Source organism: Struthio camelus, chromosome 6, assembly GCF_040807025.1.
Source record: "Struthio camelus isolate bStrCam1 chromosome 6, bStrCam1.hap1, whole genome shotgun sequence".
Taxonomy (NCBI): domain Eukaryota; kingdom Metazoa; phylum Chordata; class Aves; order Struthioniformes; family Struthionidae; genus Struthio; species Struthio camelus.
Genome location: NC_090947.1, coordinates 27,693,489 through 27,721,094, shown reverse-complemented (window position 1 = coordinate 27,721,094; position 27,606 = coordinate 27,693,489). Strand labels below are relative to the sequence as shown.

Genomic DNA, 27,606 nt, shown 5'->3' with positions numbered 1-27,606 from the left:
GCCACTGCAGCAACAGCTCCCAGAGGAGACATGGCTCTGAGGACCTGTTAGTAGCCAGTAAGCAATTTGCTGGGGCTGAGCCCAAAGGGTACTCACCTAAGGACAGTCTTCACAGGAGAAGAAGAAAACTAGCACCTGCTGTCACTCTAATCATATTTGGGCCTTGCTCATACACTCAGGCCACAGACTTGACTGCTGCTTGGGAGCCAGCCACGTGGAGAAGAGCAGTCTAGCAGCCCATCAGCACCCACCCTGAACAGGAGGGGAAAACAGCTCCTAGCCTGTGGGATCTTGGAAAACCCTTGAGGCAGCTACGAAGATAGACCTTACGTGACATTGCTGCACCCCCTTGCATTGCTTTAAAGAAAACATGACAATTCAATAAATAGAAGCTTTTATTACAATAGAAAATAGTAAAACTCATGTTAAAATAGAGACTCTTGCTTTTGGACTGCTCAGAAAAGCCTAAGCCTCACTTTCACCTGTCAGTGCCCACCAAGGCCCTGACCACTAAGCAATGAGCAACACTTCCGTGCCTAAGAGCCTCACGGCTTCTCCCTCCCCAGTGACAGTGAAAGACTACAGCAGCAGGCCGAGCCATGCCTTGCCAGGCAGACAGGCACAAAGGGCTCTCCATAGGGTTCAATACAACATGCCTTACCCCTTTGTGCAATCAGGCCCGTTTGAAGCAGCCAGCTTTAGGGAAGTTGTGGATGAGAGGGAGAGGAAAACAATTAGCAGCAGATAATGGCAGCTGCTCTGAGACAGCTGGGAGGCAGCGAATACACCTGCTAGAAGAAGAGCCCAGCACACAATTACCTCTGGCCTGCTGTTTGCCTAGGCCCACTGCATGTCCCACTGAACATGCTCTGGTTCTGCTCCCTTCTTCCTTCAGTGACTTATTTCTTTCAGAGTGACTCCCTACTACCCTGAATGAGACTAGTAGACACCACCAAGTTGCAATTCTGTGCAGCTTATGCAGGATTATAGGGGACACCCTCCACAGCCTCCTTCCGTGGCCAGCCCCGTGCAGGTGAGCGACTGTGCAAAGCTTGGACCATTGTGTGCTCCCTTCCCCCTCGCCAGAAAGGCCTAGGGGCAAGAGTTCAGTAGGTAGCAGAGGCCACAGGACAGCAAAGTCAGATGGGAGCAGGAGACACTCGTGCACCATTGCCAGCACAGCAGCACTTCTGACTCCAAGTCACGCCTGCATATAGCTGGTAAGTTCACTCCAGCCCCTCATACACAGCCTTCCGTAGCTCGATAGAGAACATCTCCTCCCAGGGCCCACGGATCCACTCTACCAGCTCTGCCAGGAGCTCAGGGCACTCTGTACGGATGTGCCAAGTGCTCTCCACCTTCAGCACCTGTGAGGGAGAAAGGAGATAAAGGTGGATGGGCAGGGCCCAGCCTCAAAGGTCAGCCCTGAGCTGCTATTCCCCAGCACAGCCGTCAGCTCCTCCCAGTTCCTAAGTAACATCCTTCTCCCTCTTCGTGGCCAGTTGTGAAAGCGTCCTTGCATGAATTTGGTACAGCAGCAATATGCTGTGCTCCCCTGCCTCTGGGTTAGGATGAAAGATGACTCCCCTAAAACGCTCTTGGCGGAAACAGGGTCTGAGCACAATCCAGCCCCCGGTTCCACCCACAGTCTTATGTGCCCCATGACACTCCTTCTGGTTACCTCATCATAAAGCATCAGCTTGATGTCACAGGGATAGAGGCGATAGGTTATGACATTGCTAATACTGCTGATTGGCTGCTTCTCCTTCAACTGGACGTTGCTCTTAGGAGGTGGTGGTTCTGCCTCGCCATCCACATCCAAGGGGGGCTGCACCTGCCACTGGTGATTCTCCTCCAGCAGAAATAGCATGCTGCGGGTGCTCAGCAGAGTCACAGGGAAAGCAGATGCCCCTAAAAGGATAAAAGGGAATAGGAGAAGCTCTGCTCAGAGACTGAGTCGCCACAGAACCAGCTATGCTTTCCATTTCCCCGTCTTCCCCCCCCACCCGGGGAAGTCTTTTCTAGCAGCAGTGAGCAAAAGGGTGAAGAGATTTATCCAGCTTCCTGACTGACGAGAGGGAGCGGGGTAGTTGAACGTGCCTGAGCTTGACCAGCTTATCCAAGCTCATTGCCAGAGCAAGCATATGAAAGACCACCACCCAACTAGCACTGTGTCAGCCAACATCTCGACGTGAGGCAGGAAAAGACACTTAAGTCCTTTGACCTCTTAACCAACGCTTTACCACTCCTTAGTTAAAAGTCATCAACTCCAGCTAAAAGGCCACCTTTTTTGGCCTGAATTTGTCTGGCTGCAGGTCTGATGGATGCAACAGAGAGCACAAATAAAGTTTAATACCAAGTTGGGACGCATCGTAAGTATGGCAGAAAGCAAAACAGTTTTGCTAAATCAGAGGGAGCATAAATATCATTCAGTTGATTTCAGTGGATACAAATGAAAAGCACTACAACTTGGGAAGAATCCAAGCGCACAGAAATAGGGAACTCCTAGCAGAACGGGCTGAGGTCACAGGGATCACAAACTGCTACATTAACATGTTGCTTTTCTTGTCACAGCTCACTCTTGGGAATTAGTAGGAGTATTAGAGATAGGATGTTTAATTAGTCCTGTCTACTTGGCAGGGAGGCCTCAGCTGGAACAGTGTCCAGTTTTGGGCACTGTACTCTAAAAAAGGAGAAAAACTGCAGAGTAACAGAAATGCACTTTAAGTTCTCCCTCCCATGGGCTATTTGCATAGCTTAAAGGAGACCAATAAACATACTTCCCACAGATTCCTTGTAATTCTTATTCACTCATACCTCCCCAATGGCCACCAGGGAAGATGACTGCAAGAGCAATAACAGTCAGAACATGATTAAGAACTATGTTGCTTTTTCTGGTGTCTCAAGCTAAGATGATACTGGAATTGCTCACTGAAAAATCAAATCCAGGTCTAGCACATTTGGCCCTCAAAAAACACTGAGAAACATTGGGTGGGCTCCAGTGGGCTTCTCCTGTCTTACCTTCTAGGGTTCTAGACACTTGCCCCTGTTCTCCCAAACAGAGGCAGCGCCTTTCAGCTCCTCACAGGCAAACGGCAAATACGTGTATGACTCCAAGTTTTCCCTTATCCCATGGGAACAATCCAGCCCTTAGATCATTTCCAGCTTCTCAGTAGCCATTTTGAATTTCTCCAAACTTGGGAAGCAAGATCAACTGCTCCTGCTTCGTTCCAAAAAGGGCTGGGAGATCCAATGATTATAGACAGAAGCATGCTACTATCCTACGTGTCCCAACCCTAAAAAACTCTTACCAAGGCGCTCTCCTCCCCCCCATCTTGCTGCTGGAACCATTGGCCAGCCCTGTTCCCACACAATGTGCACTAAAAACACAAGCATGGAAGTAGACAACACAAGGTATGGGAAACCTGACCACTGAGATCTCCTGTACCTTGGATCAGATAGGCCAGCAGGTAGAAGAAACAAGTGTCATCTGCAGCCATGGAGTCCGTGGTCTTGGAGTCTAGCAAAGACCTGAAAGACATAGCAGTAGGTAATCCCAAGGAAGGAAGCACTTTGTTCTCAGTCTAGGTTTGCTGTGGGCTAGTTCCTGTTCACTGCCTTCTTGGGGAAGGGAGGGACCCATCTCTTCCAGATGCTATAGCAAAATTCCTCTCTGTCCTGCTATTTTCAACACTCCCTGCCCACCACCTTGCCAGCAAAAACACAAAGGCTTTTCACATGGGACCAGTCGTCAGCCCTACACCTCCACCCTTTTCTCCTCGAGTTCTGTTCTGCCCTGGCTCCTCCTGGAGAGCTAGAGTCACCCTGCCTGCTCAGTCCATCACATCCTTTTGCAGCTCACCTCCCGTGCAGCAGGCACCCGAGCCAGCTGCCTGAAGCCTATAGCACAGCCTTGCTGCTATTCCAGTGATGTCTCCTACTTTGCTGCCGCACATCCCAGGCACTGCTGGGAAAGCAAACATCTTTTTCTATCCCCAACTCCAGCCCCTCAGAGGCTGCTCTTACCATAGAGAATGCTGAGGATTCATCTCCACCGTGGGGATTTCCTTCACCTTACTCCTGTGCTTGGCAGGCAGCTCTTGTATGAGATCTAAAGACAGGTAGAAGGTAGACATCTTTTTACTGCAAGCCCAAGGGCAGTATGCAACAGCTTAGGACAGTTCTCTAGTCTACAGAGAGACACTAAGGTATGGCAGAAGTAGAATCCTCTCCCAACTTTCTTCTGAGCTGGCAAGAACTGATCTTCCAACACGCATCCCAATCGTAGCCCTCCTGGTGCATCTCCGAGAACAAATCTTCCAAATCCTCCCCCTCCCTCTGCTACAGCTCTAACTCTTACATGTCAGTGTCTGCAGGAACTGGTCACAACAGCTCTGGTTCCGAATCAGCAGATTGTAGGAGGTTCTCGGGTTCTCAAACTCCATTCGCAAGCTCTGGTGGCAGAGTCCCACTTCCAGATGGGAAATATCCGACAGGTAATGAGAGTCGTTCTTCTTCAGCCAGTCTGCAGGTTGTCCCCTAGTCACAGGGCACAGCACTCAGGTGCAGCAGGCTACCCCATCTCCTCATCTCCCACATCGCATTGCACCAGGGGGGTTGCCAGAAGAGCTTTTGCGTGTCACCACCCCTCCAGCATAAGGTTGGCACCACCCAGCACTCACAGCCTTGCTTCCGGGTCTCACTTGCCACCACTCTCCTCACCTGATAACCGCAGTGACTTCCAGCACGTAAATCCTGAGGTCGGAGGCAACCAGGATCGAGAGAAACTCCCCATGTCGGCCAAACTTCACCATGGCCACCTGTAGCACAGAGAGGACAGGTCAAAGCACCAGCCTACCTCTTGCCAGCTCACCCACACAAAGGACTAGCCCAGACACGTCAGATCCCTTCATATCCCTCAGGCTCTGGGACGCCATCCCAGAGCAGAACTTGGAAGACAGCTAAAAGGATGGCCAGGAACCAAGGCTGCCCACAAGATGTAGGAGTGGTGCTGCAGGAGCTCACCTTGAGGAAACACTGGAACTCCTCAGTGTCCTCCTCAAAAACCTCCATATCCAGGTACAGCTTCAGGCGATGATCCACAGAATGGAAGTCCCTCATGTTCAGGATGCCATTTGCAGCTGAGGAGAGCAAAGGGTGACATCAGCGCTCTCCCCACTGACCAGAGGTTGCCCAAGCATGCGGGCTGGCAGTGGGGCACCACTGTTGCCTCTTTGCACGCTTGCTTTCATCACGTCTCTCCTCAAGACAAAGGATCAGAACTAGGGCTCTTCAGGCCACAGATCTCAACATGGAGACATGAGGGGACTCCATCACTTCAACACTTGCACTTTCAGATATACAAAACTTTGGTCTAATCCATCTTCAACCTTTTCCCAGCTGTTTAGTCACAGGGGGACACTGCTTTGCTTCCAGATGTGGCAAAGGGCAACTCCACAACAAACCGAAAAGACTTCTCATTCCAGTGGGTGTCAGCTCAGGTCTGACTTCGACTGACGTAGGGATAAAAAGGACTGAGAAAGACACCAAGAAAACTGGTGAGGAACCTCACTCGTATTTGTCATGCAACTGCATGAATCAACCATTTATCAGCCACAACATCACCATACTAATTGCTGAGTGTCCAGAGGCCTGAAAACAGCCCCTCCCCACAAAGGCCTGTTCTTCACAAAGAATACTACTACATCAATCAAATTATCCTCAACAGGAACTTTTTCATGGGCTCAGCTCACTTAATTGGTACCCTGTGATTTGACACAAAACAAGAGACTCATACACTTCTTATACACTTCTGTGAGCATACAAGACTGAGCATGGTGGTCCTAAACGTTGGTCCTATACCGAGTCCTCTTCAGAGGCACAGCAGTCTTGACAGGCCAGGGGAGACCTCTGTAGATAAGAGGCTCATAGGTTTCCAAATCAGAGCCAGAGAGCAGTTGCAATAAAAGCCACTTGGTAGGTTGGAGCAGATGACCTCCAGAGATCCTTTTCAACTTAAGTTGTTCTATAAATCACATGCTGAAGTCTAAGCAAAGGCAGTCTCTGCCACATCAAAAATCCAAGGTTCTTCACATAAAGCTCTTTGTACAAATTTGCAGTTACCGTGAGGTACGCAATAGTCCTCACACAGCCAGCACGCAGGCTCTTGTTTGGGGGAAGCTTTGCCATCTCAGTTCACAGAGACCACTGAGGCGAACACAAGCAGCTGTAGGACCTATGAACCAGAGCCTTCAACACACACACTAACCTCACACTGCACTTAAGACAGAATGAAGACAGGGAGAATTGCAGGTAGCATTCTCCAAAGGTAACACTCCAGCTGGCAGCTCATTAGGACCACAAGAACTCAGTGTGCCTGTGATTGAGCAGTGTGGCTCCCAGAACAAGAGCTTGCTACCCAAAGTCTGAGCAATACTATTGATCACGAGCTGATTCAGTTTTCCCTGCCTTCAGGCATGAGGGAGGAACAGAAGGGCAGGAAGCACTCTGCTCACAAGCACCATAGTCACTCCTTGTGCTTTATGATCCCATTTCCTGCATTAAACATGAGGCAGTGCAGACTGCAAGCACCAGACACAAGGCCCACCACCAAGCTGTGCACACCACCCCCACACCCTGCACAGCTCCTACATACTCACGGGGACTGAGACTCCAGGTTTCCTCTGACTCAGAGTTCAAAGACAGCTGGGAAGGAGTGGGTCCACGAGAGACACCGTAATGGTAGCTCCCCATCAAGCTGCTCCCGTAGGTGTCTGTGCGGCTGAAGGACAAGTACTGGTTTTTCACGCCCAGCTCCTTCTTCCCACAGGCCCCATCTGAACTGCGGGAACGGGAATGGAGAGCGCCGTCGTGCTCGCCACTGAGCTCTGGGGTCCTGGTACTGTTGCTGGTGTCCATCTCAGAGCTGTCTTCCCCACCGATGTAGAACTTCCCAGTCTCGCTGGCCAGCACAGATACTTCCTCTGTGCCCTCTTGCTGGCTGCCTCCTTCTAGGACAGATTCTGACAGGTCCTCACTTGTGCCATCAGGGCCAGACAGCAGAGGTGTACTGGAGCATATCTCTGAAGGCAGGATGACCACGTGGTCACTGGAACAACTGGGACAGGCTATGGGCTCGCCAGGTGCCACAGCGTCTGTGAAAGACTTCATCAGGGACAGAGCAAAACAAGAACAGCTCTCCCCCAGCAAGATTTTAACTTTTTTTCCCCCCACCCCCCGCCCCGTAAACCACAAACTATTCCTTTCAAAGTAGGCAATAGCTCAGTCATGGCCTGACTTGAGCACCTTGTTGAGCAGCATTATCCAGAATCATATCTTATACAGCTCCCCTCTCAAATCAATGAGATATTCTGGATCAGTACCAACATCCACATAAAATAACCCTGCTCAGAACTAGAGTGGCTAGTGTGGGTTGTAACTGCAACTGATAACATACATCAGGGCTTTGGCTCATCCCTTTCCTCCACTTCATGTTCACAACCGCTTACATTGACTGGTGGTGAGCTTGGTCTTCAAAGGCAATCCAGCCTTCCTTAGTCACCCTCATCCCTGGCTTGGCTTAGCCTCCAGCTAACCGAGTCTGTGTATGCTGTGCCCATTCTCTAGCTGGCCTCATCTGTCCTGACACTCACCTCACCCGCAACACCTTAGACTCCCAGCTGGAGCTTGGGACTTCTAACGCCCTGGAGGAAGAAAGTCTCCTGGGGTGGAGGAAAGTGCTGTAGACAAGACAGCACCTTTGCCCTCATCCCAGAGTCCTCCAATCCTAGGTTACTTCCTCAAACCAGCAGCATCCTACAAGCTAAGGTTAGGCACTCTTCACTTCACATTTAAACTGAGAGAAGCTTTGAGAAACTCAGCAATCAGAAGACGCCTAATCAGCACTAGTAATATCTCAGCCAAAATATTGCATCTAGTTTCAGTCACCCGAAGAAAAGCGTGGACTAATGGGAAACAGTATAAAGGAGATCAGCAAGAATAACTGGAGATATGACTGACAAGCAAATTATCTAGGGAGTTGAGCTTATTTAGTCTAGAGGACAGAAGACAGGACTAGTGGCGGGTTGGGGGGGGGGGGGTAGAACAACAGCTCTCAAGTACAAAGAAAGGAATAAATAATTCCCCATAGGGAAAGTAGCAATAGGCTTAAGATTACAGTCGGGAGATTTAGATTAGAGGAGCAGTTTTTTTTTTTTTCCTCCTGACAACTAACAGTCAAAGTCATATCTGATAGTGAAGCAGACTGCCCAGAAACCTCACCTCCATTAGCAAAGGCCTTTCAGAAAGGGTTAGCCTGCATAGCAGAACTGACAACACTTTACACAGGTCTGGGAGAGGCGTATAATCCCTTGTCCTAAGATTGGACAATCTGCAGTTTTTCAGCACCCCTATGTTCTCCCAGACCTGAGGCCATCCACGATAGGGGTGCTGCTTGCTTAAACAGTAAAACAGTGGCTTATTCCTGCTAGCAGACAAGCAGCGAGTGCCTCTTCCCTGACAACTAAGAGCAATCCAAATGGGCCAAGTCAGAGCACATCCCACAAAATGTTTTAATTCTACTGCAACTGAGGAATTACCCTCTCCCACACATGCCATGCTCTGCACCATAGCTGCCACTCAGGTGGCCTGCCTGGGCATCAGATAGCATCTTTTTTCTGGACACTAGGTCCTACCTTGATTTGAGGCAACTAGGGTCTCCAGTCTTTCGGTGTGTCCAGCCTCTGCAGAACATGGACCTTGCTGCCAGGGAGCCAGGGACTGGAAAAACTCCTGCTTGCATCTCAGGCACTGGAGCTTTGTGAATCCCTTCTCTTGGCCCTGATTTCTCTGATTCTCTTCCAGAGCTGGTGCCAACACTTCAAGCACACGCTAGAAGTAGCGGCACAGGGAAAAAGAGTGCTAGCAGGCAGACTATAACTGTCCTAACAAAAGCAGGTCTCCAACATCAGCAAGTCTTCTCACATATCTCATCACAGCATTTCAGATTGCAAGGGTGCAGGGTCATTTCCCAGGCCAGCAGGGCGCAACAGCTAGTCTGTGAAAGAAACTTGCCAAAGGCAAACTTCACTGCAAAGACTAAGGCAAACCTGTTTGCAGGTCTGTGTCTTGCACCTATATATTGACAGGTCTCAGTGTCCCATCTGTTTGTGTCTTCTCTGCAGAGCTTACTTAACTGCGTTTAAACAGTGCCTCAAGAAAAATACTTGGATTTGATAGTGTAGTCACTATAGCAGCCAAGCAGAATAGACTTGCTATAGCACGGATACTCCCACTGTATAGAAGGCTAAGCACAGGCCACCGCATCACTCAGCACCCAGGAAATACTATGCTGCATGTGCGCAAGACAAGGTCATTAACTTTACTACTAGACTCAGCTCCCCTTTTCCCAAGGGAAGAAAACTGCAAAGCTTTCTCCTCCAGAGCACCTTTTATGCTTCACAAGCTCTGCTGCCCATGGCTGTGCTTACAGAGCCCTCCTCAGGTCATTTATACAGCAGGATAAACCCTGAGAATATAGTCCAGACATGAGCTGCCCAGCTAGTAAGAGGAGGTCAGATGTACACGTGCTCCGAGAACAGGGGTTCTGCCGGTCACGAGAATCCAATGACCTTCCAAAAAAAAAAAAAACAAAAAACAAAAAAAACCACACCCCACCAACCACAACTCTGTCCTCCTCCCTACGCTTCCCCCATTAGCTTCTCTCACCTGTAAGCACTGCTCCGGGCAGTCATCAAGCACCACATATTTGCGCTTCTGCCGGTCCTTGCGAATGTAGCTGAAGTGTAACGTAAGGACAGGGAAAACTCGCTCCAGGTCCTGTAGGTGACAGAAAATGAGTTCCAGAAAGAGGGCACGGTATCCAGGACGCAGATCACATTTGTTTGCAACTGTTGGAAACACGGCCCAAGCGCTGTACTCTAGTAAGCTTTGAACAGCCCTCCCACAAAAACCCTGATGGCGTTTAGGAGACTGGTAAAATGGGCAGAAAAATTCAACCTCATGAGTGCTGAGGACAACTAGTAAGTTTTAAGGCCCAGAATAGCGTCTCTCAAACGAAATACCTTGTCAGGAAGGTATTTCAGAAGAACAGTAAGACACAAACTTTTAAGATGTACAAGGGTAGGAAGAAAAACAAGTAGGAGCTTTTGGAAAAAAAGATTTTAGAAAAGCCTGTGATCAAGTTCATACGCACATTGAACACGTTCTTAAAATCCGACCATGAGGAAAGTGGCTTCTAAATTCCCGTTCTAAAAGCCACAAAAGCAAAATAGGGCTGGTAGTACCAAAGCAACCACCTAGAGCAGATGGAAAAACACCCACTGAGCTATCAGTAGCTCTCCAAAAGTCACATAAGACCTAACCTCAACGCCACACTGTCAAAGAAAAAGTGCAGTCCAGAAAGAGCCCTCCAAGGCTGGGATATCCCACTGAGGAATGGATGAGATGGAGGTTGCCTTCACTTGATTTAAGCTCCTCTCGGGTAGTCTCTCATTCCCGTGTGCTGGAACAAGTCCAGTCATAGTCCTTTTAACTCCAGCTTTGGAATAAACCTGGTGCTGATTTATACTGCATTATCACAGACAACCTAAGCAATACACATGCATTGGGTTGAAGAGACTCAATCAGGTTTTACAGGAGCTATGAAAACTCCTACAGGGCACTCAAGTGACAGAAGCCCAGATCCAGAATGCTGGCCCATACAGGGAATAACATGCCAAAGGCTCACGCAGAGGCATAACTCACCATCCTCTTCCAGCTCATCTCAGAGGTCTCCATCTTCCGCAGGCACTTCAGCTCCAGCTTGTGGAGGACTCTGGCAGCCTTCAGCTCCACCTCAATCACATGCCTAGCTGTGACTCGAAGGAAGATCCACTCTGGCTCTGGGTCACCTTCGCTTTCTATTTGGCTCACCAGCACTGGTTGGCAAAGGTCCACTGCCAAGCAAGACACCCAGAGGTCAGTACACACAGCAGGTCTTCAAGCCCGGATTGTGCCTCTCCGGGGATCAGTAGTTCCACCAGTCCTCTGAGGCAGGCTGTGACTTGGGCAACACAGAGATGATAGAGGGCATATGGATACTAGGCATAAAGCTGCAGAACTACTGTACGCAATACCAGCATTAAACAAAGGCAGCACTGCAGGTACTCCAGTAGCAGAGTCAAGTCCTATTCTCTCTGCTCCCTCCCCTCCTTTCCACAGGTAGCACTGTGGGAACCATCTCTGCTTCAGCTGTAAGAGGGATGCAAGGGATAAAGTCAGCGGCATTCCTCCAGCAAAACGCTAGCGCAGAGGCAGCCACACCTGAGTGCTTAGGAGGTGTCAGGAGCAGAGCAGCAAAGGCAGAGAAAGTGGTCTCAGCCTTGATGGAAGTCTCCCAGGACGTGTCCCCATCCCTGCCCAAAGGTCCCAGTGTCTACTTGGCCAAAGTCCTTAAAAGCCCCACAAAACTGGACAGTATGATGAAGTTTCAGGGATATTATATTTGATCCATCTATTCTATTATCACTCAGGCCCTTAAACGTGACAGTGAAAGGGGCTTACCTTCTGTCTTCTCATCTTCTTCCTCCCCAAGCACTAGCTCATCTGCCTCCTCTTCTCTTTGTTCGCCTCCCACAGGCTCACTCAGCTGTAGATCAGGCTCTTCTTCCTTCCTGGCATCGTCCAAAGGAGGAGAGGATTCTTTCTGGGACACTTGGGGTTTTCCTTGCTCTGGGCCAAAGCTGTCACTCAGCAAGTCCATTGCAGCAGGTCTGCCTGTGATCTCATCTGCAGAATGGCTATGGCAGGTGACAGGTACTTGGTCATGCTCCTCCAGATGTCTCTTGTACTGCAGCCAGTCAACACCAAAGCGATCTCTGAAGCTGTCCATACGCTTCATCTCCTTCTGATGCTGTAGGACTAGGCCTGCACAGAGAAAACCTTGGAAGTATGGAGAGAGTCACCATGCCATAGCACCCATCTCCCGCTGTGGGCTGTTCAGCGGCTGTATTACCAAGGAAGAAGACAAGCCTCACCAGCAGAGAGAGGTAAAGCCTGGGACTCATGTTCTGTGTCACTGGGCTCTGAAATGCTTGCTCTGCGCACTTTAACTTTTCCCTGGAATAAACAGGACAAGAATGGTTGGGAGGCACCAGAACAACTGAAAACAGCATCCGACCACAGGCTCTGCCAGGCAGAAGAGTGCACGATCGCTCCCGGTTGTTCCGGTGCAGAAACACCCGACAAAACATTTGTTACAGTAGGTCAAGACTGACTTTAAGCCAAGCCCCTACCTAGCACGTACCAGTGTAGAGGCCCAGTACCACCCAGTCAGTATTAGACCACATCCCACAGCACAGGGCTTTCACAGAGAGACATCCCCCCTCACCCAACAGACCAGCTCCAAAGTTAAGACACTATCTCAGTTCCTGACCTTGCACTTTTTCCGAGGGAGCCTGACAGCCACATTCTCTGCTGGGGACTGACTGTCGCTGAGGTCTGCGGCACAGGAACTGTCCAGAGCACTGCGGTCCAGTACAGTCTTCTCCGAGGTAGAAGTGTGGATTGACTGTGACACACTTTGCACAAATTTTGGAAGGTGCTAAGTCAAAAGAAGAGAATGCTGCCTGCTGAGCATGAAGGTGATGCTAGGGAATCAAGCCACAGCTCAGGCTGAGAACTTCCTGCTCATCATCCCAAACATCTACCATCTTAGTAGAAGTGGTGACAACAAACCCTGCCTGGCTGACTGCATTGTTTGTCACGACTGCTCCAATTTAACTCAATCTACGCCTTTCTGAAAAGCGGCATATAGGCAACTGACAACTGTTTGTTTTGCTGACGTGTAATTCAAGTGTCAAGAGCCAGATAGCACCTGAAAAGGACATAGGCAAGGCTCCAAGTTCTGCAACGGTGCATAGGACAGAAAAGGCTACACTGATCGGTCCCAACAATTACTAGGAATCAACACAAATTGAGCCAAACAAAATTGCTTCAAAGAGGCAAGGCAGTCAATACAGATTAAGTGGGACACATATGAATGAAGAAACCTGTCAGAATTCCCACCCTCAAAGCCAGTAAGATCAATTTACAGCACTGTACTTACCATTAGGTCTGAGGAAGATAGCGGCTCTCCATCCAAGAGGAACTGTAATTAGAGACCCATGTGCAGTCAGATTCCACCTAGCTGGCATTTATCCAGGACAGCATCTACTGACTCCTATTCCCCTTCAGACCATCCTAGGGTTGGGTCCTTGGCACACGATCCTTGCACAGCACTGCAAAGACTACCAGAAGCAACCCTGTGCCCACCTATTCATCAGTCCTTCAGTTGTAGCTACCTGACTTAACAGCTTACAAGGCCAGAAGAGGCCATTGTAGTTTTCCCGTTTACAGACTTCAGGAGTCTCAGAAATATACCTAAGGCAATTTGCAGAAGTGATATGATAGAGATTCTACTGCAACACTTCATGAATTGTTTTGAGGACTATTCATCTTCACCTCAAAGCTCATACTCTACTTCTAGGCTTAGTCTACCTAGCTCCCAGTTACTGGAGCTCAGTAAGCCTCTGCTTGCCAGACTGAAAGCACTAAGCAGCACACTGCTCCCATGTGAACTCTTAAATTGACCAAGTCTCCCTTATTCTTCCCCAAGGACTTAATCAGATCTGGAGTCTCACACTAAGGTACGTTTGGCATAAAGCATGGAGGAGTCCTGAAGAGAATCTTTCCTAACCACCAGGTAAAACAAGTAATCTATTTCCTCCCCTGGACAGGAGGTTTCATAGTAGATGGGCACAAGAGCTCTTTGACAACTTGTCAAGTGTTCAAAGGATGAATGGCAGAGAATTTTGCAGGTTGAGTTAAAAAAAAAAAAAGCCACTAAATGAAAAAAAAAAAAACACACCCACACAGATTAGAGAAATTTCTACAAAAAAGAAGGCTCAGTGAGAGTTTGTTTCAAGATACAGTTTGATGACAACGAATCCATTTGCTGCTAACATGAAGGGCATACCAGCTCTGCAGCACTTCTCACCCATTAGCAAGCACTTTTACTCGTTAAGCTGCTAGAACACTTTCTTTGTTGGTCCATTTATTTAAAAGCACACCACCAAGGACTGACTTAAGCACCAGAGTGCAAGGGAAACAGGAGGACACCTGGCTCAGAGTGATGAAGAGGAAAAAAGGAGGTCATCACCACTGCCACAGCAGTTAGTTAGGCAAGGTGGGCTGAGTCAGTGAGTTCCTTGATTGCAAAGCCCAGCTAAACAGTTACTACCTGGCAGGAACAGAGTAAAGTTTTGGGAACATCAGCAAGCAAAACTGATGAAGTAGACAGGAAAGAAGGACTAAGATCTGAGGCCTTGCAAACCCAGGGTCAGCACTGAGCTCTGTCTGCCCTGGCCAGCACACCTCACTAAAATTTAGGCATACACTACTCTACCTGAGGTGGGGGGGGAGGGAGGGAAACCCGCAAAACAACCTTCATCTGCACCCCTGAAATTAGCTTTTAAGTTCCCAAACTTTCCCCTCATTTGCCCTTGGGCTTCAGAACACCCTAATCCTTCAACCCCAGGGGCAGGAGGCACACGACTAATACTCACATTGGAGCAGGCTGCCCTGGGAGACACATGCACAAGTGTCACAGATCGGTGGTTTTGATGGAACCATAATGGATTTCCCTCCAAGTGTAGCTGGGTGAGGAAAATTGAGAAATGCTTATTAGAAACAATATTCTGTACCATGACCTCATTTGCCCTATGGCTCCAGGATTTTTCTCTGCTTGAGGAAATATCTTTGCAGTGGATGAAAAAAAAAATTGAGGAGAGGACTAAGCTTTTTCAATGCTTCCTGAAATTTGTTCAGCTAACAGAGAATGAAATATTTCTTATTCATGCCCCTAAATCGACAAATACGTTTCCTGTACTGACTTGAGAGAGCGTTGGGAGAGTAGTCCTTTGCAGGCTATTTTGCTTCACAGGCCCTAGAGTGACTGCAGTTTTCTTCCTTCAGACTTATCTGAATACCACAGATCTACAAAAGAATTAGGTGAGGATCTTTACAGAACTTGGTAGTATCAAAATTTGAAAGGTAGAACAAGGAGATGGGAATGAACATGGGGAAGAAAGGGCAGCTTGAATAACGGAACAGACTGCAATCTAGGCGTCTTGCCAAGGCTCCCCTACCAGCTTTCCTCACCAAAATTAAATGCTCAGGAGTTACATTCCACTTCCAACATCCTTCTTGCCACACAGCCTCCACCTTGTAACCCCAGACCATGACATCTCCAATCTACCAACCCACCAGGCTTCATGCTTACCTTTTTTAAATAGTGCAGAGTGGATAGCGGTGCCAGCTGGGCATGTTCCAGTAGCAGGTTATAGGCCACATCCAGGTGCTGCAGATTCACCAGTTGTTCCACCCCTGCAAACAAAGCAAGAAGCCATCAGCACGCCAAAAAGATATAACCTAGGAACCTTCCCCCGACCCTCTTCCCCCAACACTGAACACTAATAAAATAGCTGCACCCAAGATTTCAAGCTGGGTTCCTCCTGGAAGAGGGAAAGGCCTCCAACTCAGAAGCACTCCTCCCTCTTGGGCTCACCATTAATGCTGTCAAGTTCATTGTTGCGCAGGATCAGAGTCACCAGCTTGGAGCGGCTGAAGATGCCAAGGTTTGGCACCTTTGACAGGAAGTTATAGGCCAGATTGAGGTACTCTAGTTCTGAAAGGGTCTGTTCAGAGAGAAGAACAGCACCAGATCAATCGAGACCTTAGCTCAAAGCCTGATCCTGAACTCAGACAAGGCGCTAGCCCCTACCTTTCTCTCCATCCCCCACATAAGGACACGAGCAAAAAGCAACAGCGACCCACCAAGGCCAGTTACAAATATGAGGCTTTTAGACTATTTTTGCAGTAAGACTTCAACGTTTACATCTGGAGCAGCTTGCCTAGGGGAACTCAACATGATCTAACTCCTCCGCCAAATTTCTTAGGAGCAGCTTTTCCCTTCCCCATCAACTTCACAGGAAGGGATAGGGTGCCCTGCTTAAGCAAAAGGACTAGACTTGCTACCACAAGAAGCACAGTCGTCTTTCCAAAGAAAAGGAAGTGAACGATGTATTGTGAGCTCCTACTAACTCCATAAAAAGCTATTTCAGAGCTTCTCTCAAAAGAAGCTATCTAGCCCAGCACAGACAGGATTCCAGCACTGTCACCCACAGACACGCGTGCCACTGTGACAGACAACCGCCTTTCGAAAGTAATTGGCAGGCAATGTCTGAGAGCAAGGAGGAAATGTTACTGGCAGTTTGGACAAACTGAACAACAAATCCTGGCTACATCATTCTCACCTGCTGCACAGGTTACAGTGGAATCTTGGCCATACTGGAGAAGTGACAGCAATACATAGAGCAAAGAATCCGGTCTTAGAGCGGACAAGAGAAGGCTCTGCCCCAATGAGGCAGGGGCTGCACATGAAGGACAAACAGTTTCAAGGCTGCAAGCAGAAGCTCTATATCACATGCCTGTTTAGCCACGTCCTCAATCTCTTGTGGCATACCTTGCCTAGCAGGCACATAGCCAAAGATCACTGCACTTCAGTAGCACGCTCTCCATACACATTCTGGGGCACAGCCCCAGATACTTACTGTTAAATAGTGCTCACAGTCCTGGACCTTGTTGTGACTCAAATTCAAGACTCTCAGAGCATTCAGTAATTGCTGAAGAAAGAAAAGAGACTAGATCAGCTCCTTCAGGAGTCTCTACTGCAGCATGGGAAGCCTGTCCTGCTGGGAGAGGCCATGAAAGTGAACACTGCCCGCTCCTTCCATCCCGACCCCTAAGCATCAGTAAAGGGGTGCCCAGTTCCTGGCCGTAATCATTTCCTCTTTTACCTTCAGCCATGCAGGAAGGATGCGCCACTCACCAGTGAGTCATCCAAGGCAGTGATCGAGTTATAGCTGAAGTTGACAGTCTGCAATTCCAACCAGGGGAGAGCACAGCTCAGATCTCCACCACATGCTGAAATAATTTCCTAGGAAGAAGTAAGGAGCCATTTCTTGGTGAGTTCTAGCTGTTACCATAACAGCAGATGAATACAGGAGAACAACTTTCTAGAACGAGGCTGGCGTTTTGCACCTTACGGCTCCTGCCTTACCTTCAGAATGATATTTAAGTCTCTAATTCAAGTATTGGTGGTGAGAGCTCCACAGCTAAGTGTTTAGAAAGAAGGGGAGATGCTTTTCCAATCTTTACTCAAGTTACTAATTGTAACATGTCAGAATAACTATTGTCAACTCCGAATTCTAAGCACAAAGACTCATCACAACAAAATCTTTTCCAGACTTCCCTCAAAACACAGACAAATCAAGAGATATGTATGCTCTGTTCAAGCAACACAGGCTCTGGCAGATAGAGGGTACCACAAAGCGCTCCCTGTCAGCGGACCCTCTTCTTCAGCAGGCAGTTGCTTCTGTGCCACAGATACAATCCCAGAGCCCCACTGCTAACACAACCTACACTACACAGCTCTCCATGAGTTCTCAGAACTCACATTCACATCTCAAAAACTTATTGGGGACCAGTGCAGATAACACCAGGGGCACAGCATTCCTTCTATTAACTCTAATTTAAGACTGTTGAGGTGCAATCAAATAAAGCTTGATCAGCTGCAGGTGTTTCAATAGGGAAATGGCGTGACATACAGAACAATCACTTAGGTGATTCAAACACTGGTAGGAGTCAGAAATTCTCAAGCAACTAAAGAGGAGACTACAGAGTGCCAGAGTACAGGTGTGTTAACTAATAAGGGATATTTCAGCATTGAGTCATGAGCAGGACCCCAGAGCAGGGAGAGGGGAAGCCACGCACAGCATCGATTGATAAAACAATTAACATTGCCTTCCACATCTCCCCTGCTTGAAAGGTTGCAGGATCCAGACAGTTTTCCTCCTGCAGTTTTCCCCATGGGGCGTGTAGAGACCTCACTCACCTCTAAGGTACTGATGCATTTGCAACAGGTTAGGGATTCCAGCTGTGAGTAGACTAACCGCAGTCCCCGAAGGCAGTGTGGAGGGACAGACTTCAACTGCAGCAGTGACGAGAAAGCAAGGAGAACATGCATCAGAATATTATAATGTAAGAGCAGCTGCCATCTCGGGCCCATGTCTGCAAGCAATCGCCCATCTCCCTGCTGCAGCAAGCAGCCCTTCCATTCCTTTCCTTGTTCATATCCAGGCTTGACAAATGTTGCAGAAGTTTAGACTCAGCCTTCTAGGAAGGCCACAAAAGCCTACCCACTTTTTAAGAGTGGGGGCATTCTAGAACCACAAAACTAAGTCAGAAGGAGCCACACAGCCAGGATCAAAGCCAGTTTTGCCTCCCATGCTTACTTCCAAATGCCGAAGGGACTTGAAAGGGAAGATCTTCACAGCAGATTGCAAAACACAGTTTGGATCATGGACAAGCTACAGAAAAAGGAAAAGAAGTCTTGTATAAATCTCAATTTGTCGTGCAGCACCGCCATCTTAATAAACTGACTGCAGCATCGTGAACAGGCCTCTTCACCACCTCTAGTGTTCACTAACAGACTCTCCCCTCACCTGCTTGCATCAGCACTGACTCATTGCCCGGTAGTTCAGTATAGGTCAAAGAAAAAAAGTATGTTAGCTAGCATGAGACCAGGGACTGCCAGACCGTATAGCTCCATTTCCTCTCCCTTGCTCAAATAGCTTCATCAGAAGGCTGTGGTTTCAGAACCACAAGGAGGTCGGACGGCCGGATTCCCCACCAGCCGCAACTAACAGACCTACTAAGCAAAGAAAAATCGCGCTGCTAGAGCTATGTTTGTCAGCCAGCTGAGCTGAACTAGTGCACCAGTGGGAGGCGTGCGTGCGCATTTCACTAGAGCGGGCTGAGTAAGGCAAATCACAAGCAAATACAACGGGAAAATAGAGTTGGCCCCCAAGACACTGTTAGCGTGAGACGGAGGAACCTACAAACTCACTCCCTGCGTTCTGTAGCACAGCCACAGCCTTTCTCACCACAAGATAGTGAGGACGTGTTCATATTAAATCTGGCTTCCTATGCTTTCTACCGTCACTGCATAAGCAGTACTTCAGACTGAATAATGAAGCGGTTAACAATCCTACTGCAGCTGCCAGAGAACAAATGGAGAGACCACCTCTGCCAGCTACCTCCAGGCTCATGTAGAAGTGACTCATCAGGTGCAGAACATAATCACAAGGCCTCATCACCACTACAGCTTCCACAGTTACGACCATGACAGTGATGAATCACAGCACTGGCACTTGCCAGCACTGATGCAGCATGTTGAACAGGGCCATTTGTAGGGGAAGCTTGTACTGAGAGCTCTAATGATCTGCTTTAGCAAAGTTTATTTCAGATGCTGTCCTTGATTTGTGCCCTGGCAATTTAATCACCTTCTCTCCTCTCCCTCCACCATCTTAACAATCTGAACAGGCTGATGTAAAGTACCAGTTTCTCTAAGCAAATCAGTTACTGCAGGGTTATACGCAGCTTCCCCTTCTTTCAGGGCTCATTATAGTAAGAGCCTATTAATCTGGTTAACACAAGCACTCACCACAACATCCTCCTAACTAAGCTGGCCTGCTTTTCTTTGACCTGTCAGAGCACCTGTGCAGGCTACAGAGCCAGGGGAGCCTGCTGCCTCCACAGGCTCTGGGTCCCATGCTGATCTCCAGCCTCAACACATTGCTGTTAAAACCTCCCAGCAACATTTGAATGATGAACTCCAATCTGTCTCCCACTGAAAACACCATAAAAGGCATTGTAGGCCGTAGTGCCAGAGACCTGAGGACTCAGTTACGACACCACGGGGCCTAGGAACAGCCTATAGAGTTAATTCCCGTTCCCCTTCCAGTCCCATTTCACCTCTGCGACCTTCCTAGCAGTGCCCCCGGGCCAAGCGTAATTACATGCAGCCTCATAGCACAGGCCACCTTTCAAGAAGTCATCTGAAATATCCTTAACACCATACTTTTATTTCTAATATAGCCTTCTTAAAACTCATTGAAGGAAGACATATCACTAGCGATTCACTGTGCAGTGAAACAGAGCACCCAGAACCACTGTCTCGGCAAGGGCATGCACAATTCCAAAATAAGAAGCAGGAAGTCTCAGACTAGAGGGGGGAGACGATGCCCCCGAGGGGCTCTGCTCGCACACCCTGGCCCTGCGCCCGCTGCCCACCGCTCAGGGAGCGATGCCGAGCACTGCCCGAACTGCTGAGGGTTTGGGGAAGCGACCGCTTACTCTCCCCAACCCCGTACCAAGGTCACAACGCGAACGGCCCCCGCCGCCCCGTTTGCAAGGCTACGGGGCGCCGCCGCCGCTGGGCTGGGCGAGCGGGCGAGGCGCGGACCTTGAGGGAGCGGGTCTTCTGCAGGACGTCGAAGAGGAACTGCGCCTGGAGGAGGGCGGCCGAGTCGGCGGGGTGCGAGGGCAGGGCGACGAAGCCGCGGCCCTGGTTGCGGGAGCCCAGGTGCTGCTCGAAGACGCGCGTGAGGTGCTGCAGGGCGGGCGCGGGCAGCCTCAGGGTGCTGCGGCCGTCCAGGACCACGTCCCCTGAGGGAAGGCAAGGCACGGCACGTCAAGGCACGGCACGGCGCCCCCGCCCGCCAGCCCCGCGGCCGCCACTCACCCGCGTCCTGCAGCAGCCGCGCCAGGCCCCGCACCAGCGTCTCCTCCTCCGCCGCCGCCGCCATCTGCGAGAGACGGTGGCCGAGACGGCCCCGGCCGCGGCCCGCTCCGCCGCCTCGCGCACTTCCGCGTTACCACAGAGACGCGCGCTTCCGCCGCGCCACAGAGCCCGCCGGCCGCGGCTAGAGCGCCGCCGCTTACATCCGGTTGCCATGGAGCCCGCCCCAGCGTCATCCCCCCGCACGGCGGGGCCCGCGCCCCCGGCCCCCGCCCCGCCGCCAGGGGGGCCCCGCCGCCGCCGCCGCCGCCGCCGCCGCCGCCGCCCGCAGCCTGCCCGGTGCCTCCGCGGCTGCGCAGGGGCCGCGGCCCAGCGCGCCGCCCCGCGGCGGGGGGCGCCCCGCCGAGCGCCCCCGCGCCGGTGCCCGGGCGCGGGGCGGCAGCGCCCTACCTGTAAGCGGGAGGGGCGCGGGGCGGCGGCGCGCAGGGGCCGCGCAAGGCCGCGTGTGCGCAGCGCCGCCGCCCGCGCCCGGTGCGGCGCGGCACGTGTCGGGCGGAGCGCGGCGGCGGCGGCGGCGCGGGCCCGGGCTCGGCGGCGGCGGGCGGCTGTCCTTCTCCGGCGCTGCGAGGTACGGGGCGGGGTGGGGGCCGCCGCCACCGCCGCCGCCGCGGGAGGCTTGGGGGGAGCGGGGGGGACAGGACCTGCTGCTGTCACGCCGCCGCTGTCCCGCAGTGCCCGGGCTCCCTCCCCGCTCCCCGCTTTGCGGTGCGCGGTGCGGCGCGGTACATGGCGCGGCGCGGCCGGCTGCAGGGCAGCACAGCACAGCACAGCACAGCACAGCACAGCACGCTGTGGCGCTGTCCGGGGCGCAGCGCAGCGCACGGCGCGGTGCACAGCGTGGTGCACAGCGGGGCTTGGTCCTGGGTATCACACAGTGCACAGCGTGGTGCACAGCGGGGCATGGTCCTGGGTACAGCACAGCGCACAGTGTGGTGCATGGCACGGCACGGTGCACAGCATGGTGCACAGCGTGGTGCACAGCGGGGCATGGTCCTCAGCACAGCACAGCACAGCGCACAGCGTGGGTCACAGCAGGGCATGGTGCACAGCATGGTGCACAGCGGGGCATGGTCTTGGGTACAGCACAGCACAGCACACAGCGTGGTGCACAGCGGGGCATGGTGCACAGCGTGGTGCACAGCGGGGCATGGTCCTGGGTACAGCACAGCACAGCGCACAGCGTGGTGCACAGCGGGGCATGGTCCTGGGCACAGCACAGCACAGCGCACAGCGTGGTGCATGGCACGGCACGGTGCACAGCGTGGTGCACAGCGGGGCATGGTCCTGGGTACAGCACAGTGCACAGCGTGGTGCATGGCACTGCACAGTGCACAGCATGGCGCACAGCGAGGCATGGTCCCGAGTACAGCACAGCGCACAGCGTGGTGCACGGCACAGCATGGTGCACAGGGCATGGTCCTGGGTACAGCACAGCATGCAGCGTGGTGCATGGTGTGGCACGGTGCACAGCGGGGCATGATCCTGGTTACAGCACAGCACACAGCATGGTGCACAGCGGGGTTTGGTCCTGGGTACCACACAGTGCACAGCATGGTGCACAGCGGGGCATGGTCCTGGGTACAGCACAGCATGCAGCGTGGTGCATGGCGCAGCACAGTGCACAGCGGGGCATGGTCCCGGGTGCAGCACAGCGCACAGCATGGTGCACGGCACAGCACAGTGCACAGCGTGGTGCACAGCGAGGCGTGATCTCAGTTGCAGCGCAGCACACAGCGTGGTGCAGGGCACAGCATGGTGCACAGTGGGGCATGGTCCCAGTTGTAGCACTGTGCACAGTGTGGTGCACGGCACAGCACGGTGCGGCATGGCCCTGTGCACAGTGTGGCGCGGTGCTGGGCGCAGCACCGTGCACAGCGTGGCTCCGGGCACAGAGCCTGGTGTTGCACGGTGCGGGGCACCTTGACACGTGCACATGTCCCTTCCTCCCCTCATAGTCTGTGCACCATCCAGACACCCATGCGGAGGGGTGTGTCCTTGTCACTGTCTGGTGCTGGTACCTCGTTTTGGAACAGGTTTCGTTCCTGTGCATGCACGTATGTGTCTGTCTGCCACCTGAGCTCCATCCTGTCTGGTAGCGCTGTCTGCCGGGGCCTGCGAGTCGGGGGAAGGGGCAGATGCTGCAGAAGTGAATAGGTATGGTGGTTTGTCCAGCTAATTCAATAGCATATTGGATTCATTGAAATGCTTAAGCCTTGTAAAATACTTCTGCATTGCTAGCTTCAATGTAGCTATGTGGCAGAGAGATCCACAGGTTAAATACTTCCCGGATAAGAAGTTTGTGTATTTTCTGTCTTATCTGCTGCCTTTCCATTTTGTCGTGCGTGTCCTCCTTCCTCCACTGTGACAGGGAAGAAGTAGGGTTTGTGCAGTCCAGTCTCGTTTTACGTAGCTTGTATGCTGTGGCCATCCCAGCATATCTGAATGCTTCAGCATATGCAGCAGTACCCCTCCTGCTTACCTCCTCCGTGGACGCAGGAGGACATACTTGCCAGTATGTCTTCACAGGGGAGTCTTTCCAGGCCTCTAATCCTTCTCCTTCCCGAGCTTTTCCTGCCTGTGCCTGTCAGCCTGGTTCTCCTGCTCTCCTTTATCCCAATGCCGGCATTGCCCATGTGGCTTTACTCCTATTAGGCATCAGCTCTGCGTCTAGACACTCAACAGCAAAATTACTCTTAGCCTGATTGCCAAGGGGTTAGAGAAGAGCTAAGGAGGTGGATGGCCTGGTGGCTATTCCCATGCAGTCCGTTGCTTGCTGCACCCTGCTGGCTGAACTTTCTCGCAGGGGTGATGCAAACTGCTGGCCTCAGAGCCATGCCAAATGCAGTAATCTGCCCCCAAATGCACTTTTCCAGCCAAAAGGGAAAGCTCCTATGTGCTGGCCCTTGGGGTCAGGGAAGCCCTTCTGCAGCCTGCCGTAGCAACCTGTGGCCCGCGGGATCTACTCAGCCGTCAGCGTTGCAGGGACCTGCCTGCTGGAACTTGTTTTCCCTCATGTGTTCCTTTAAAGATCATTTTGCCTAGATCATGGATGTGAGCTGATGTAGATGCGCCCTGTTCTGTTTACAGACACAGTGGGCCGAGTTCAGGGGGGAAAGTGCAGGAGTTGGCGTAAGCAGGATGATGCAGTTGTGGAGGGAGAGGGAAGGTGCGGGCGCACAAGTCAGCCGTCAGGTGGATTTTTCTGGCCTCCCTGAGAATCTGGCCTGCTGGCATTATGCTTCTATTACTGAAAATTACTTTTAGCAGGAATGCTGAATCACGTACTGCCGACAACCACGAGATACAGTAGGGTGAAGGTATCGTTCATTCGGGTTTCCTTGCTGGTTTTTCCCTTTTGCCTTGCGTCCTTCTTTTGACAGCCCAGGCAGCGATACCAGTAGACTGGGTGGTTCAGCATGAGTCTCGTTAGCAGAATTCTTCCTGATATTCATTATAAATTTCTCTTTAAATTTGAACCCCTTTGTCTGAGTCACTTCATGCAGGGCTGCCTGAAAAAAGTCTTTAGTCGTGTTTTACACCCCTGAGATCTTTCCAGGCTGTTGGCATGTCCCCTCCCCATCTTAGTCATCCCATATTGCACTAGACAAAATTAGCACCAACCTTTCCTTATAAGTCGGTCCCTCTGGCCTACTAGCAATTTTTGTTGCTCTTTCCTGAACTCCTTCTGTTGGTAGGTAATAGAAATGCCGGGCCAGCTCAGAGCCGTTGTCTCTCCAGCCTTTCTTTGAGAGGTTGCACCAGGTGCCTGGGAGAAAGGGGCAAGTGTCCTCTAGTGGCCAGCCATGAATTAATGCAGCGAGAGGGAGCACCAGTGTTCCCCGATGGGGAACTCTCCCCGCAGCGCTCTGCTTTCAGTACCCCTCAAAAGATATTCCTCATCGCAGAGGCAATGTGGGACGTTACCCGTTCTCAGACTGGCCCTAGCAAGAGACCCCATGTGCCGGCTCTCGGGACCCTTCCAGGGGTTTGCCTGCAAGGGCTGAAAGGGGAGCAGAAAGACTTTTCCAGCCTGTGTGCCAGTGAGAGGCGCTGTTATGGTCCCAGGGGCTCTCTTCCTTTACAACTAGTATAACCGCTTTGCTTTTAGCTGCTCAGCAAAGCCATTATAGAAGTGACATGTTTTCAGCATATTTGAAAATACACTGCTTGGGTGGGTAGAGAAAGATTGTGTTGAATTTTCCAACCCTTTTAACTTCACCTAGGCGGTCAGACTGTAGTTTTATGTTCAGTATAATGTTTTGCAAAGCTCAAGCCGGAAGAGCTCGTTGCATCCAGCAGTTCTCCTGTCTGTGGGTTTCTCCCCTCCCCGATCAAGAATACCCATGTGGGCTTTTGCATAGCTTCAGACAAACCTGCAGTTGACCTGTAACAACAAAGCACATTGTTTTACAGCATTGCTGATAGTTTCCAGTTTCCGTTGGAGGCCCCACAAGATGCATTAGTAGCTAAGAGGAGGAACTGAGCATTAGGAGCATTTTTTTTGTTAAATTACCTTTACTACTTTGCTACCTTTTAGGGACTTTGTCACTGCAGGAACTTCCTTCCAAACCCCTGTAGTCAATTTGCCCCTTGAAATAGAAGTACTTAGAGCAGATTTTTGCAAGTAGTCCTCTCTGCTGTAACTGCAGATGTTGTTATGCTCCATATAAATACTTATCTATTTATTTATTTATTTTTAACACTCACAGAGCTTGGGTTTGGTCCTGATGCACTGCAGAGCCAAGTTCCGCCTGCTGGCTCTTCTTAGTGCGTTAAGGCATTATCTTGCTTCAGTTTGCTCTTTGATTTCATGGAGTGATACCCTCCTTTTAAGAGTGAAAATAAATAAAAGCCATACTTCTCTGTCATGCCTCCTATTAAACAAGAAGCTCGGTCTCTTTTACAGATGATTTCCAGCCATTTCTCCCTTTTCTGCTTTTTCTTCTCTCTGAACCCTTTTGCCCTTTCCTGGAAAAGAAGGGTGCAAGCTTGAATATTACAGCTTAAGTAGGAACCCTCGCAGATCTCTGCACAGTGGATTGGGTATTTCCATTATTTTCTATCCTGTCTCTTATGGGTCTGGGCTCTGCATTTGCTTTTTAGACTCTTGTCTCGGGAGCATATTTCTCTTGAGCCGTTCAGGTTTCACTGAGGGGCTCAATTACTGTAGAGCCCAGTGAAGTGTTTGAGGGTTTTCTTCCATTGGATTTTAGCCTTGTTCATGACAACTAGGAGAGCAAAGTTCAAACTGAGGGAAAGAGTAGCAAAAATGCCTGGGGTAACTGAATAACCTGAGTTTCACTTTGAATTTTAGTCATCCTCATATTCCTGTTCACATTCCTCTGGTATTCCTCATATTTCTCTCTAACCTAAGTGTTTGTCATGTATAAATTTTGGTCCTTTCATGCTCACTATCTCTGTCATGAATAAATACATTAACAGATACCTGTAGTTAAAATCTTTCTGTGACTGTTGTCTGTAGTACTGAACATAATATTGCATGTGATGTCCTGCACAAAGGAATAGTCGTCTTTGTAAGGCCAGAGTGCGCAGCCTCAGAATTGCTCTCTACCTGTTTGCAGCCATATCACATTGCAGTATGTCTAACTTCCATCTGTGATGCTTCTGGCACTGTGCAGTAGGTTGTTCATTTGCATGAGTGTATCTTGAGAAAGCTGCTATACCTGTAAAATGTTTTGAGAGGAGACACTCGGACTAGAAGAGCTTGTTTCATCAATGGTCAGATCAGCTGCTCAGAAAACTGCCTTTCAGATGGCCCCAGAATTTTTGGTTTTGTAAGCTAACTGGGTGCATTCTGGTAGGCAAAATAAGCTGAGAATCTCTAGGAGCACCTTCTGGAGATCTTCAAAGATAGGAGGGATGATGAAGTGGCCTTACTGGTCTCACCCGTAGTCTATCTGGTTTAGTGTCTTGTCTCAAACAGTGGCTGATACCAGGTACTTCAGATGAGACGGTAAGAAACTTCTCATTAGGTCACTGTGGTGTAGCCTGCAGTCCTTTAAGCCTTCCTCTAGAGCTCTCATAGCCGGCGAATGCTTCATCTGAAAGATCTAGAGAGATGCCCAAGCTATCCTCCAATTTTGCTGTTTTTTTCCCCGTCAATGACATCACTGAAAAAATGTTTTCTTTTGCCAGTTTTGAATTCATTTGTATTCTTCCCTTGTACTTTTAACGAATGTCTCTCTTCTTGTGCTGTGAGATGAGAACACTTTCCTCATCCATCCCTCTGCCCAAGCCGCTGTGTGTATGTGCTTATGTCTTACATCTCCTACAGTAACATTCCCAACGTTCTCTGTGTGTCTGCAGATGAGCTTTCGGAGGCCGGTAGCTTTCCAGGGCCAGTCGTTGTACCATCTCCCAGTCTTTCTGATCTGACAGGAGATGGTGGGGCCCACGCTGAGCACAGCCTGCACTGTCGCCCTGGATGATGCAACTATAACCGTTTCTGTGCTATTCTCCATCCCACTCCTTATGCACCCCAGCATCTCATTGCCTTCTTGCAACTGCATATTGAGCAGAGTGCTCCCTTGGGAAGGGATACCTGCATCCCTTACCCAAGCTGGTGCAGCACTGCATGTTCCTGCAGTCTGAATGTGGGCCTAGGCCCCTGTAATGTGCATTGCCTTGTGTTTGCGATTGCTGAGCTCTTAGACCTTGATCTCTCTGGCCTGCACAGATCTCCCTGAAGTTCCTCGCGGCCACCTCTGGATCTGGGCAGCTAAAGCTATGCGGCACAGGACTGTGGTCTGCTCCTGGTGCGCCCTCCCAGCACCCTGCCTTTTCTACTTTGCCTTCCCCTGATGGTCAGGGACGCCCCAGCTGTGCACAGATGTGCAACGTGTGCA

The 27,606-nt window shown here is 50.7% G+C and overlaps 2 protein-coding genes across 5 annotated transcripts in view; one reads left to right on the top strand and one right to left on the bottom strand.

Moving 5' to 3' along the window:
* Positions 1 to 377: 377 nt before the first annotated feature.
* Positions 378 to 20,841, bottom strand: STK11IP (serine/threonine kinase 11 interacting protein). 2 transcript variants are annotated; one of them, XM_068948813.1, is made up of 24 exons: positions 20,684 to 20,841; positions 20,405 to 20,607; positions 18,393 to 18,467; positions 17,993 to 18,088; positions 16,928 to 17,035; positions 16,650 to 16,721; positions 15,605 to 15,734; positions 15,320 to 15,423; positions 14,604 to 14,693; positions 13,106 to 13,147; positions 12,434 to 12,601; positions 12,036 to 12,117; positions 11,563 to 11,940; positions 10,765 to 10,955; positions 9,727 to 9,837; positions 8,694 to 8,889; positions 6,660 to 7,154; positions 5,026 to 5,141; positions 4,723 to 4,820; positions 4,361 to 4,539; positions 4,027 to 4,111; positions 3,449 to 3,531; positions 1,682 to 1,911; positions 378 to 1,367 (listed from the first exon to the last, which is right to left on the bottom strand). In XM_068948813.1, exons 1-24 carry the CDS (start codon positions 20,745 to 20,747, stop codon positions 1,227 to 1,229), a joined length of 3,537 nt encoding a protein of 1,178 aa, XP_068804914.1. In that variant the 5' UTR covers positions 20,748 to 20,841; the 3' UTR covers positions 378 to 1,226. The 2 variants fall into 2 exon arrangements, with proteins under 2 accessions (XP_068804914.1, XP_068804915.1); XM_068948814.1 differs by having other exon boundaries at positions 11,563 to 11,925; positions 20,684 to 20,827.
* Positions 20,842 to 21,239: 398 nt separating this feature from the next.
* Positions 21,240 to 27,606, top strand: part of SLC4A3 (solute carrier family 4 member 3) — a 38,083-nt gene continuing 31,716 nt past the window's right edge. For all 3 annotated transcript variants that reach the window (XM_068948811.1, XM_068948812.1, XM_068948810.1), the window contains exon 1: positions 21,240 to 21,308. The gene's annotated coding sequence lies outside the window, so the exon portion shown is untranslated. The remainder of the gene's footprint in view (positions 21,309 to 27,606) is intronic.

Coding starts and splice junctions, on each gene's coding strand:
- STK11IP (XM_068948813.1), bottom strand. CDS start 20,747: ATGGCGGCGGCGGCGGAGGAGGAGACGCTGGTGCGGGGCCTGGCGCGG. Junction 20,608..20,683: donor GCGGCTGCTGCAGGACGCGG/GTGAGTGGCGGC, acceptor GCCTTCCCTCAG/GGGACGTGGTCCTGGACGGC. Junction 4,540..4,722: donor GAAGTCACTGCGGTTATCAG/GTGAGGAGAGTG, acceptor CCCTGTGACTAG/GGGACAACCTGCAGACTGGC.